Source organism: Lemur catta, chromosome 6, assembly GCF_020740605.2.
Source record: "Lemur catta isolate mLemCat1 chromosome 6, mLemCat1.pri, whole genome shotgun sequence".
In the NCBI taxonomy this organism is placed as follows: Eukaryota; Metazoa; Chordata; class Mammalia; order Primates; family Lemuridae; genus Lemur; species Lemur catta.
The window spans coordinates 53577473-53590486 of record NC_059133.1 but is presented as its reverse complement, the minus strand read 5'-3'; the positions used below and the strand labels follow the sequence as shown (position 1 = coordinate 53590486).

General features: G+C 37.8%; 1 protein-coding gene across 1 annotated transcript; it reads left to right on the top strand.

Moving 5' to 3' along the window:
• Positions 1-7349: 7349 nt before the first annotated feature.
• Positions 7350-8288, top strand: LOC123639718 (olfactory receptor 6C2-like). The gene has a single exon (XM_045553776.1). The coding sequence runs from the start codon at positions 7350-7352 to the stop codon at positions 8286-8288; it is 939 nt and encodes a 312-aa protein (XP_045409732.1).
• The last annotated feature ends 4726 nt before the right edge of the window (positions 8289-13014 follow it).

Below are 13014 nucleotides of genomic sequence, written 5' to 3'. Positions count from 1 at the left end.
ATATAATTGAATACTATAGAGTCATTAAACAAACTTTAGCAACATCCATCAACATGAATGAATCTCATAAAAATAATGGAAAGGGAAGAAAGTAAGACATAGAAGAATGCATATAACATAATTCCATTCATACGAAAGATTTTAAAGACAAAACAAGACAATATAATTAACATTGTATATATTGATGGTAAAACAGCAATAAAAAAGGAAATGATCATGGAAATAGGATTATAATTATGTCATTGGGGAATGGGGAGCAAGGTAAATGTGGTCTGGATAGGTAAGTGGGACTTGTCTAAAGTTATAACAATGATCCATGTCATAGCCTGAATAGTAGTTACATTGGGTGCTTGCTTTATTTTTATTATTTTTAAAGTGTATAAATGTTTTATGCATGCTTTATGAAGAAATGGTTTTTTCATATGAAAAACTATTTGCATGAAAAAATAATCATAAATGTTTTGATATTTAAATAATAAAGGAATATTTTGTTCAACTCTATGTAAATTAACTTGACTATCTGGATGAAATAAATATCATTATAAAAAATATTATTTATTAAAATTGACCCACTCTAACAGATAAAAGGAGAAAAAGCATAAATTTACAGGATACACTAGATTTATTTTACTAAATATGCTAATTTACTAGATACAAAAAGCTTTTGATAAAATTCAACACTCTTGGCCGGGTGCGGTGGCTCACGCCTGTAATCCTAGCACTCTGGGAGGCCGAGGTGGGTGGATCGCTCGAGGTCAGGAGTTCGAGACCAGCCTGAGCAAGAGCGAGACCCTGTCTCTACTAAAAATAGAAAGAAATGATCTGGACAACTAAAAATATATATAGAAAAAATTAGCCGGGCATGGTGGTGCATGCCTGTAGTCCCAGCTACTTGGGAGGCTGAGGCAGTAGGATCGCTTGAGCCCAGGAGTTTGAGGTTGCTGTGAGCTAGGCTGACGCCACGGCACTCACTCTAGCCCGGGCAACAGAGCGAGCCTCTGTCTCAAAAAAAAAAAAAAATTCAACACTCTTCATGATAACTCTTAGCAAGCTCTAAATGGACGTTAATCGTGGCATGTCCAATTGGACCCAAATGAATTAGTTTTGCTCTTCCCCACGCCACTTATACACTAAGAAATAAAACACTCTGAAAGTAAGGTTTATTACAAACAGTGGAAGAGTAAGTGTACAATCTGCTAAAATCTTATGATCAATCACATGAACGTACAAAACACACATCATCTGGCTTGGGACCAAAAGGAGAGCTGTCTCTCCTAGAGTAGGAGATGGTAGCACGTCATTCAAATCCTGTATCTCTCGGGGCATTCCGGAAAGGCCTCTTTGAACCTCACTGAGAAGAATCCCTTAAGCAATGAGAATAAAAGTAAAAATAAACTGCACTTGTGATTTTTCATCTGACACATTGTTTTGCACCTGGCCTGTTTCTGATTCTATTGTTGCATCTTCCTTTCTCCAGGGACACAGTCCCAACTGATAGCTGTCTAATTTTTTTCTTCACAAAGTTCATTCAAGTTCACCACACTATAGTTAATTAGCAACTTTTGAACCTGGGAATCCCAAGGGGGTCCTTTTGTCTGCTTAATCAGATGATCCCCTAAACACCTGTTGTGGACGAAACAGATATAACTTACACCATTCTTGTTAATATAGAATTTTCAGGGAAAACTGTCTTCCTGTACATAAATCAAGATATTGACTTAGCCCAAACCAAAGAGAGTTTCCCATCATCAAAGTTGTCTTTAATTCTACAGGGTATATGAGCATTTTTCCTAGAATTAAAGTTAGAAAATATCCTTTATTTGGTGTCCTTGTAGGACTTGTTAAAAGGTAAAGAATATTTGAGGAAGAATTCTGGGAAATTGTAGGCAATGAGAATCTAGAGACCTCTGTCCATTCACAGACTTGCCAATGAATGCAAGTGTGTGGGTGGATGAAAAATATAGTATACACTGTCACTAACAAACGCCTGCTTGGCACGGAGTTACTCTAAGGATTTTGGGGGTTAAATTGCCCACAGAAGTCATGAACAGCAATCTGGAAGGTGAGTATGGTTTACTTAGTCTTGCTAGTTGTTCACCATTCAGAACCCAAACAGTTCAAAGTTACAGGGCAAAAGGTTTTGACTTGTAGTTTTCAAAACCCAGGACCTAAATAATTACAAACAATGTTTTTCAATAGGAATCAATAGAATGTCACTCTATTCTCTAACAAGTGACATTTGAGTTTTAATAAGACTTTAGAAAGGTGCCCTCGGGAGAGGTTTTAAGGACAGGACAGTATAGGGAGAGATTATAGTCCACCATGTATGAGATCCTGGGAAAATATTCCTGTTCTCTCAATCCAGCAAAAATGTCTCCCTAATGCTTATTTTTTTGCTATGCGACTTAAATATCTACCATTAGAGATAATTCCCTCTCTTTAATGAGCAGTACCACGAAGCATACCTGAAAGAGTAAAACATTCTGTTATTAGTAAGACAATAAAAGAAATCAATGAACTTTCATATGCTATCAGGCGTGAGTTTATCTAATATGTCCCAGAGGAGACTAGGACACTAATGGCTATTGATTTTTGTTTTGCAAAGGGCAGAAATTAAAATATTATGGGTGCCTATAGAGTAGGCCAGGTTGAGCAGACCTTGGTGGGTCCTATATGTGGGCACTTGGCCTGAATCAGAAGACAAAGCAGAAGAACAGAAATGCTTCTCCACCTCTACATTGAGTTTGGTGTGATCATTCCCTAAGTAGTACCTGGGAGGAAAGCAGCAAATATTCCAGCCATTTATTTCACACCCAAGTTGGATTCCTTTCCATAAATCCAGGGTCAGAAGGCTCTGGAGTGTGATCTGAGCACATGTTGGAAATGGACACTGCACCATCGGTAGGAAGGAAAGAACCACATTTCCCCAGTCTCAGGGGAAACACACCTCAGGATTATTGTGGGTAATATGTTGCGACAGCCAAGAGAAAAACCATTCATGTTCCAAACTAATTAGGGTCTCCTGGGAAGATCCTGTTCCATCCCAGTAATGGGAAAAATTGGGAGCCCTAGAGACAGTGACTGCAAATGGAAAACATTTCAGTTGCTAAAAAATGTAATTATTATTGTTGAAGAATAACTATCTCTCTGCAATCGTCCCTAAGTCAGAAATAAAGCAGCCCCGGACAGTGATTCACCTAGTTCCCTGGTGGTTATTTGATAGATGGCATCGCAAAGAGGGTGTTGGTCATTTTCTCACAAGACAAAGAAAAGATGTCAATCAGTGAAATAAACAGTTACGTAGGCAGTGATTTGTAATAGTTATGAGTTGAATTTCTGTAGTCAGATTGCTTGGGGTCATATCTCTGCTTTATCACATCTTACATTGATGACCTTGGGCAAGATTCTTAATATTTCTGAACCTTGGTTTCCTCATTTGTAAAAGGAGGATAAAGTCACAGCCAGCCTCAGAAAGTTGCTTTGAAAATTAAATGAGGAAATCTAAATGTTTGACATAGCAACTGACATTTAGTAACTGCTTTATAAATGTTACCATCATTACCACTTTTTGGAGAAGTTTGTGAATCAAGTTGAATACAAAAAAAGGATAGTCTTTGCCCTGGTATCTCCCATAAAAATATATTCTTATTACATGAAATTCCTCATTAGAAATGTATTCTTAAATTAACAATATAAATATGCCTTAGTCAAGTAGCATAAATATGATTATTAGCTTCTAAGACATTAAGTGAATTTATTTTCCAGATCTCCTATAGTACTAATGCTAAGTTTTCCCAGAAGTAATATAGCACCTAAGGAAAGAGCTGGAATAAACAGGGTATCCTTGGAAGACAAAGCATATTAGAAGTAGCAAACATCCTAATGGGTGAGTGGAAACCGGAAAGAACAAGGAAAAAATTCCTAAAATTCTTTCCTAACTTGATATAGTAGGAAAAAAAGCATGCATTTAGGATTTGGGGAAGTTGTATTCTTCCTTTGACTTTACACCTGACAAACCTGGCGCTTTCTGACCCTCTGGTTTTCATCTTCAAAACTGGGGGATTGGCTAAAATAATCTTTAAAGTCTTTTATATCTCTCAATTTATATAGCCCTCTTAAGTCCTCAATCACCTTTCCTATTGTAATTTGGCACTCATTTGGCTAAGATTTTTTTCTTGTTTGTTTATAATAGTTCAAAGACAAAGAGACAAGGCAGCATGTCCAGAGCATGAAAGAGCTTTCTGGCAAATTAGTGAGGAGAACTAAAGGGAAGTATCCTCAATGTGATGAAAGAAGAGGGCCCTAACACAAGCTCAGAAGAGAATATGAGAGCTGTGGTTACAGAGGGGATAGGAAGTGAAAGTCCCAAAGAACAATGTTTGAAGTTAACAGTTTTGAGCAAGGAATCACATCAGAAAGTGCAGTGTAGATTACAAATGTAAAAGAAATGCAAATAATAAATTACTGTTGTATGTAATTAAGTTATATGTGTGATGAACAGATGTACCAACAAATACTACTTTTTCAGAACATAAAAGGACCCTATAATTTTGCATTTAATTTTAAAGATGGCAGAAAACTTAAAATATATATGTGGAATATATTAAAGGGGCAAATCTAGGGATAAGGTAAGAGAAAGTGTGGGAGATTGTGCAAACTCTGTTCAGGCAATAAGGGGCAGCAAGTCCTGGAAGAATTAGAAAGACTAAATAGAATTTATTTAATATTTGTTCTTTACCAAGCATCGTGCTAAGAGCCTAAATGAATTTGTTTAATGTTCATAATAGCTCATGAAGAACATACACTCATTATTGGCATTTCACAGAACACACAGTTATTATTTGCACTTCACAGACCAGGAAATGGAGCCCGTTACTGAAGTTCCCAGGGTTTCACAGCCATTGAATGGTTGACCTAGGTTTCAAGCCCTGATCTATTTTATTTCAGAGTCCACACTCTGAACTACCTATGAAATTAACCTAGATGGGCTCACTCCAAGGAGCTTTAAGGGCAGGACTCAGTAGCCTCAGCCAAACTCCTTCAAAGAAAATGGGATAAAGAGATGAACAGAAAAGAAATCCTCACTTTTAGGCCACTCCCTTCCACCTACAGTCTTCCTTCCACCACCCCACTCTTAACCCCCATTAGCTTTTTAGAAGATTATTTTTCATTTAATCTTACATACAGAAGAAATAACCTAAGGTAATTTGGGAGATTATGACCCAAAGTGACCATTTTTCCTTCTAATTTCTAAAATTGCCTCAATACACTGAGGTTCTTTGTTGGGGATTTAAAGCTGAAAATGTAAATGGACTGACAATGCAACCTTTCAATTACACTTTAAATGTAATCAGTCAACAATTGTCAAAGAAAAAATGTCTGGTCTCATTCATTCGGTAACAATTTATTGAGTATCTGTTATGTGCAAGGCAAAGAGCTAGTGTCCTGGATTTACAGTGGTTTACAAAATAGATAGGGTCTGTGTTCTCATGGAGCTTACTAGAAAGTAGGGGGTGGAGGTAGAAAGTACATGAATACATAATGACAAATTATAATAAGTACCCTAAAAGAAATAGACAGAGAAGTGTGTTTGTAACATTGGGGTTAAAGAGAACATAGTTAGATAAGCATCTCCAGGAAAATATCTTTGAGGGGGTCATATTTAAGCTGCAACACAAAAAATAAGGTCCATCTATGCAAGAATGCAAGCAGAGAATTTCAGGGACAGAGAAAACATTATAGAAGTACTGAAGTGGAAAAGAACTTGTCACCTTCAAGGCACTGAAGAAAACGGGTATAGCTGGACAAGCAAGCGATGAATTAGAAGTGCTGGTGATACGATCACGAAGGTCCTTATAAACCAAGGGAGTTTGAATTTTATTCCAAGGGAAATGAAACTTCATTGGGCACTTTAAACAGGAATGGGTCTCACGTATGATTTTAGAAGATCACTCCAGTTTTCTCTTTAGAATGGTTTTGTGAGTGTTTCAGTGCAGTTTAAAGAAGGGAAGAAATCAGAAGGTACTTGTGGGACAATGTGGATTATCATAGCAAACAAGAAAACAGAGGCTGAGAGCAGAATTTTAACTTCGCCACCTTAACTACAGTCAGCCCTGCTTACCCTACATGAATCCAAGATGATGAGCACACTAGAGGTATTGTTTTCATGAGATTACAAACCATGCATATTTTATGATAGTGTTTTTTTGTTCATTAACACAGATAATGTAAAATAGCTTTATTTCCAAGGAGTTGTTAAACAATGACTCTACCATCAAATTAATACTACATCAATATAGTACAAAGAATCTTTAATGAGAGCCTCTCTGGTATAATGCTCAGCAGTGGTATTCCAGTAGCATTACTGGTTAACTACCACTCCAATAGCATTCTTGATTAACAGGTTAACAAATAAAACAAGATTTTGGCTTAGCTAACATTTTCATCTCACCCCACTGCTAATTCATGCTGACAGTCCCTTTCTCTGATCTAATTTTTTTTCAGAAAATTTATTTTATTTTATTTTAAAAATACATTATTTGTTTTTGTTTTTTAATTTCAGAATATTATGGGGGTACAAACGTTTTGGTTCCATAAATTGCTTTTGTACCATTTGCATTAAAGTCGTAAGTGTGCCCATCCCCCAGATAGTGTGCATTGTACCCATGTCCTCCTCCCCCTTCCCACCTGCTTGATTTCCAATGAATGTTATTTCTGTATGTGCACGTAAGTGTTGATTGATTAGTTCCAATTTAATGGAGAGTATATGGGGTGTTTGTTTTTCCCTTCTTGTGATATTTCACTTAGGATAATGGTCTCCAGTTCCATCCAGATTGTTGCAAAAGCTATTAATTCATCTTTTTATATGGCTAACTAGTACTCCACGGCATACATATACAACATTTTATTGATCCACTTTGCACGTGTGAATTGTGCTGCTATAAACATTCAAGTGCAAGTGTCTTTTTTATAGACTTTTTTTCTTTTGGGTAAATACCCAATAGTGGAATTATTGGATCAAATGGTAGTTCTACTTTTAGTTCTTTGAAGTATGTCTATACTACCTTCCATAAAGGTTTTACTAGCTTGCAGTCCCACCAGCAGTGTATGAATGTTGTTATCTCTCTGCATGTACACTAACGTTTGTAGTTTGGGGACTTTTTGATAAAAGCCATTCTCACTGGAGTTAAGTGATATCTCATTTGGTTTTGATTTGCATTTCCCTAATGATTAGAGATGTTGAGTATTTTTTCATATGTTTGTTGGCCATTAGTCTATCTTCTTTTGGAAAGTTTCTGTGCATGTCTCTTATTTTTACACACAGACCAGGCCATAGTCAGGAATCAGTGATGAAAAATTATACAGCAATAACAACATTCATCTTAGTGGGACTAACAGATGACCCAAATCTACAGATTCTGCTTTTTATCTTTTTGTTTCTAACCTACTTGTTGAGTGTTATTGGGAATCTGACCATTATCACTCTCACCTTGGTGAATTCTCACCTTAAAACACCCATGTACTTTTTCCTCCGGAATTTCTCCATCTTGGAAGTCTCATTTACAACTGTCTGCATTCCCAGATTCCTCTACACAATGGCATCTGGGGACAATACTGTTACCTATAATGCATGTGCCACTCAATTATTTTTTGTTGTTGTCCTGGGTGTGACTGAGTTTTTTCTCCTGACAGTCATGTCCTATGACCGTTATGTGGCCATCTGCAAGCCCCTGCATTACATGACCATCATGAACAACAGAGTCTGCATCAAGTTCCTAATTGGCTGCTACATAATTGCTCTAATCATCGTCATCCCACCATTTGGCATGGGCTTTGAGCTCGAGTTTTGTGACTCCAATGTCATAGATCACTTTGGCTGTGATGCTGCCCCCATCCTGAAAATTACCTGCTCTGACACAGAGTTTATAGAGCATTTTGTCTTAATCTTGGCTGTGCTGACACTCCTGTTCACGTTAGTGTGTGTGATTATGTCCTACACATACATCATGAGGACCATTCTCAGATTCCCTTCTGCCCAGCAAAGGAAAAAGGCTTTTTCTACTTGTTCTTCCCATATAATTGTGGTTTCTATCACATATGGAAGCTGCATCTTCATCTATATTAAGCCATCTGCAAAAGAAGGGGTGGCTATTAATAAGGTGGTGTCAGTGCTCACCACTTCAGTAGCCCCAGTCATGAATCCCTTCATTTACACTCTGAGGAACAAGCAAGTGATACAAGCTTTCAAAGAGATGATCAAAAGAGTCGCATCTATCTCAAAGAACTAAAAGACTACTGAGTGCAAAATGACAAATTATAAAAGAATTTCTTATCTCCATTTTATTTTGTCCTAATTCCATAGTAGTCATGGTTTTTGTATAGCACAACCTCATTCTGTTACACTTACAGCCCAATATTGATACAAGTATTAATTAATCTTTTTTAGCTCAATCTATTCCTAGAAATACATGAGAATAAATCTTCAGCAAACATTTATAACAACACACCTGCTATTACAGAAACAAGGAATGTAGACAGCATCAATTTACTATCATATTGAGGTTCATCTACTTCTCTTGTACTCACTGCTGTGTCCTGAGTTGAGCCCCAGATTTCCCAGGAACATCAGCAATGATGACCTATGTCTACAGGAATGACCCTGTGGTCTGCCTGTTTGATAAAATTCATTTTCCTCTCTCCCACTTCTCCGGGAGATAAAAATGTAAACTAAAATTTTCGATTAATTCCATTTGTTTAAAATGTGTAGAACTTCTTTTTAGAAAAGCCCAACTCTGTCTAAATAGAATTTCATACTCCTATCATCTTTGTGTGTAATCTGTGTATGTCTATGTGCGTTTGTTACCCTTTTTGTAATGTCACTTTAACAGGCTTAAAGGGGTTAATGGGACAGACAAAATATAAACGACAGTTTATACTTGAATTCTGTTCTGGTATCCAAATTATTCACTATAATGATTTTCCTAATCATAAAAAAATTTTTCTAATATTTCTAAAACATTAAAATTTTTCTAAACATTTTTCTAAATACAAAAAAATTTAATCTCAATCACAAAGGCTTACAAATTAACTATTGAATAAAGAATTCAAATTAAGTGTTCAGTTTTTGCCTTTTCAACTTAGCCCTTCCTCACTACCTCTCTCTTTCCTCTTAATTTTCTCTTCTTTATCTGATACTCTAGGAAAATATGTGTTGCACCAGGAGTCAGAAAGTCCAAGTTACTCTCTGGCCTTTATTACCAGCAACTCAGACAAATCTCCCTTCCAGATTTCAGGAAGCATTAAACTGAAGAGCAAGATGAAGGAGTCAGGTGGCACTAGGAAACAGGCAGGAAATTCCAGTGATACATGGGAGCTGGGGAGCATTATCCCAAGCTGATTTACAGGACCAAGAAATTAAACCATAATGGGCAAGCAGTCCCAAAATTCCTGATGCCAGAGACAAAAAGAATGAATGAGTCTGAAGAGTATACTGAAAATTACATTAGAAAAAATAAATCTTAGGCCAGGTGCGGTGGCTCACGCCTGTAAACCTAGCACTCTGGGAGGCCGAGGCAGGTGGATTGCTCGAGGTCAGGAGTTGGAGACCAGCCTCAGCAAGAGCGAGACTCCGTCTCTACTAAAAATAGAAAGAAATTATATGGCCAACTAAAAATCTATATAGAAAAAGTTAGCCGGGCATAGTGGCGCATGCCTGTAGTCCCAGCTACTCGGGAGGCTGAAGCAGTAGGATCGCTTAAGCCGAGGAGTCTGAGGTTGCTGTGAGCTAGGCTGACGCCACGGCACTCATTCTAGCCTGGGCAACAAAGCGACACTCTGTCTCAAAAAAAAAAAAAAAAAGAAAAAGAAAAAATAAATCTTAATTCCCCTACCTCATTCACAATCTACCCATTGGAAATATCTAGATACAGAATATGCTTTTAAAAATAAAATGGGAAAGAAATATTTGTGGGGATGCTGTTAGACCACAATATAAGTCTTAACAAATTTAAGACTGAAATAATACCAAGTATCTTCTCTAACTACAATGATATAAAACTAGGAATCAATGATGAGGAATTTTATAAAATTCATAAATATGTGGACATTAAAAAGCATTCTTCTAGACAACCAATGGGCCAGAGAAGAAATTAAAATGAAAAATTTAGAATATCTTGAGACAAAAATAAAACACAACATACCAAAAATTATGGGACATAACAAAACCAATTCTAAGAGGAACATTTATAGTATTAAATGCCTATATCAAAAAAGAAGAAAGATCCCAAACAAACCACCTCAAGGGACTAGAAACACAAGAATAAACTAAGACCAAAGTTAGCAGAAGGAAGGATATAATAAAGATCAGACCCGAAATAAATAAAATGGAATAGAAAAACAATAGAAAAGAACAAGAGAAAGAAAGAAGGATGTAATAAAGATCAGACCTGAAATAAATAAGAGACTAGAAAAACAGTAGAAAAGAACAACAGAAAGAATAGAATGAAACTGTGAGTGTTAGGTAGATAGTGAGGGATTCTGAGTCTCCTAGGGATGAAAGTGGGTGCTGTTGCCCCCATCTTGGTCCTGCCCAACTCTAATTCTCCATCCCTGGGGGAGGAGGGAATACCATAGGCCCTGGTGGATGTCCTTAGTAATTCCCCTAGTCACTCTATTACTCTACATTCTGGGGATTCTTATATTGGGACCGATCCTCATAAATTTTCTAACTAAATTTATTTCATCCTGTCTAGAAGCCATCAAGCAGCAAATGGTCCTACATTCTCTGCCAGCCCTGGCACCTACCTCCTCACCTACAACTACAACAATCTATGGAGACCATATACTGAAGTCCCCTGGAGAGACTCCCAGAGAACCTATAAGAGGCCACCCTAATAGGAAATCATCACCCCTTACTCAGCATGAAGCATCCAGATGAGTCAGCACCCCTACCCAATAATTTAGGCCTTTAGAATAGAGAGTGGGGAATGTTAAGTAGATAGTGAGGGATTTCGGGTTTCCTAGGGACAAAAGCAGGTGCTGTTGCCCCCATCTTGGTGCTACCCAACCCTCATTCTCCATATCTGGGGGAGGAGGGAATACCCTATGAATCTGCCAATCAGAACTTCATGCACCAGCTGCAAAAAAAGGCAGAGGACTCTCTAGCCCACGGGCCAAGTCACATGGGTACTATAAAATCCAGAAAGTGACCTAGAACCCACATGCCTAGTTAAGGCTCAGGTCATGTGACTCCTAATTGTCTAATCAAAGTGGTTCCATGGTGACCTCTGAACCACAAGGAACGTCCCTATCGGGACACTATAAAATGGGATGCAGACCATAGCCAATCTCTCTCTCTCTTTGCCCTTGCTTTTGCCTGCTCCTGCTGTGACAATGGATCCAATCGTCATCCATGGAGTATGCACCATGCTCTGTAAACCTATATCTTGCTCTTACCCTATAATTCTATCTTTCTCTCCTCAATAAACCTCATTGTCGTGCTTGCCTAACTTTGGCATGTCTGGTCATTCTTCGACCATGGGCGCGCCAAGAACCCACGGTTTCAGACTGAAACCTGAGTTGGGTTTTTTAAAAGATAAACATAATCAACAAACCTTTAGTTGAACTAAAGAGAAAAAGAGGAAACTCAATAAAATCAAAAATGAAAGAAGAGACATTACAACTGATACCATAGGAATATACATAATCAGTCGGTCTCAGACTGAAACCTAATAAATTGAGTATGACTCTAGTTTTCTGCCACTTATTATTTAAGTTAACATATCCCATGGGGAAATGAGTGAAAGTGTTGGTGTACAGTCTGAAAAATGTCAGTTCTTTGTGTGTTCATGGATGAAGAATGACCAGACACACCAAAGTAAGGCAAGCACAAAAATGAGGTTCATTGAGGAGAGAAAGACAGGATTATAGGGCAAGAGCAAGATGTAGGTTTATAGAGCAAGATACATATGCCACAGATGATGACCTCTAGTTGTAGCAAAAGAAAGCTTGGTTATGGTCTGGGTCTTGTTTTATAGTGTCTGGATAGCACCTCCCCGTGGTCCAGATGTCATCAGGGAACCACTTTGATGGAGTTGGGAGTTATATGACCTGAGTCTTATTACAAATGCAGATGTCCCATGAGCCTCTCTGAAAGCCCGTTGGAGGGGTCAGCCACAATGGTACCCAATTTCATCCCTAGGAGACCTGGAATCCCTTGCTATCTGCCTAACAAAGGTATAATGTTCTGATAACCAAAATGAGTGACTGAGGCAAGAACCTCAATCAATCAAGGTTTATTAAGCCAGCTTTAAGATGTGTCCAGGAAAAATGCAAACCGCAAACACATCTGTGGCTGTTTTTTCCAAAGAGGTTTGCAGGAGGTTTAGTACTTACACATTTCCTTAAAGGGGTGTAGGAAGGGGACAGGTAGGCAGAGGAATGATTGATCTCACCTTGTCCTTGCTCTGCACCTGGGAAGATAGGCTTATAATTGACATTATCAGTGTGGAATCAAACAGATTTTAGTTTTAGGAGCTAGATTTAGATTGCAGACCTAAAGTTACAATTGGCATGTCCTTGTTTAGGCCAGCAAATACTTTACTTATGCATAATTTGTGGAGGCAGTCATCTGGAGATGCCTGAGGGTATTTGCCTTTCTGTGGGAGTCTGGCTAATGTACAATGCTTTGACACAAGGTCATGAAGTAACAACCATTCATCTGGAAGAGGGTGTTGCCATGAGTCAGCCTCCAGGCTTAACTTTCCCCTTGGCATAAGGAGTTTGGGGGTCCTGAGACTTTTTATTTTCCTGTACAGATCCTTCAAAGGTAAAGGCAAATTGTTTCTGAGAGATTGTTAAAACTATGCATTGAATAGAACATATTAGCCAAATTTATAAGCAGTAATTTTAGAGATGTGGATCTTAATGGTGAAGTGCCATGCATTTATATCATGTTTGAGCACTGGCCAAATTAAATTATTAAAAGGAAAGACAATAGGAACAATGACGAGGCCA

What these genes read in the sequence shown, in the direction of transcription:
- LOC123639718 (XM_045553776.1), top strand. Translation starts at nt 7,350, where the DNA reads ATGAAAAATTATACAGCAATAACAACATTCATCTTAGTGGGACTAACA.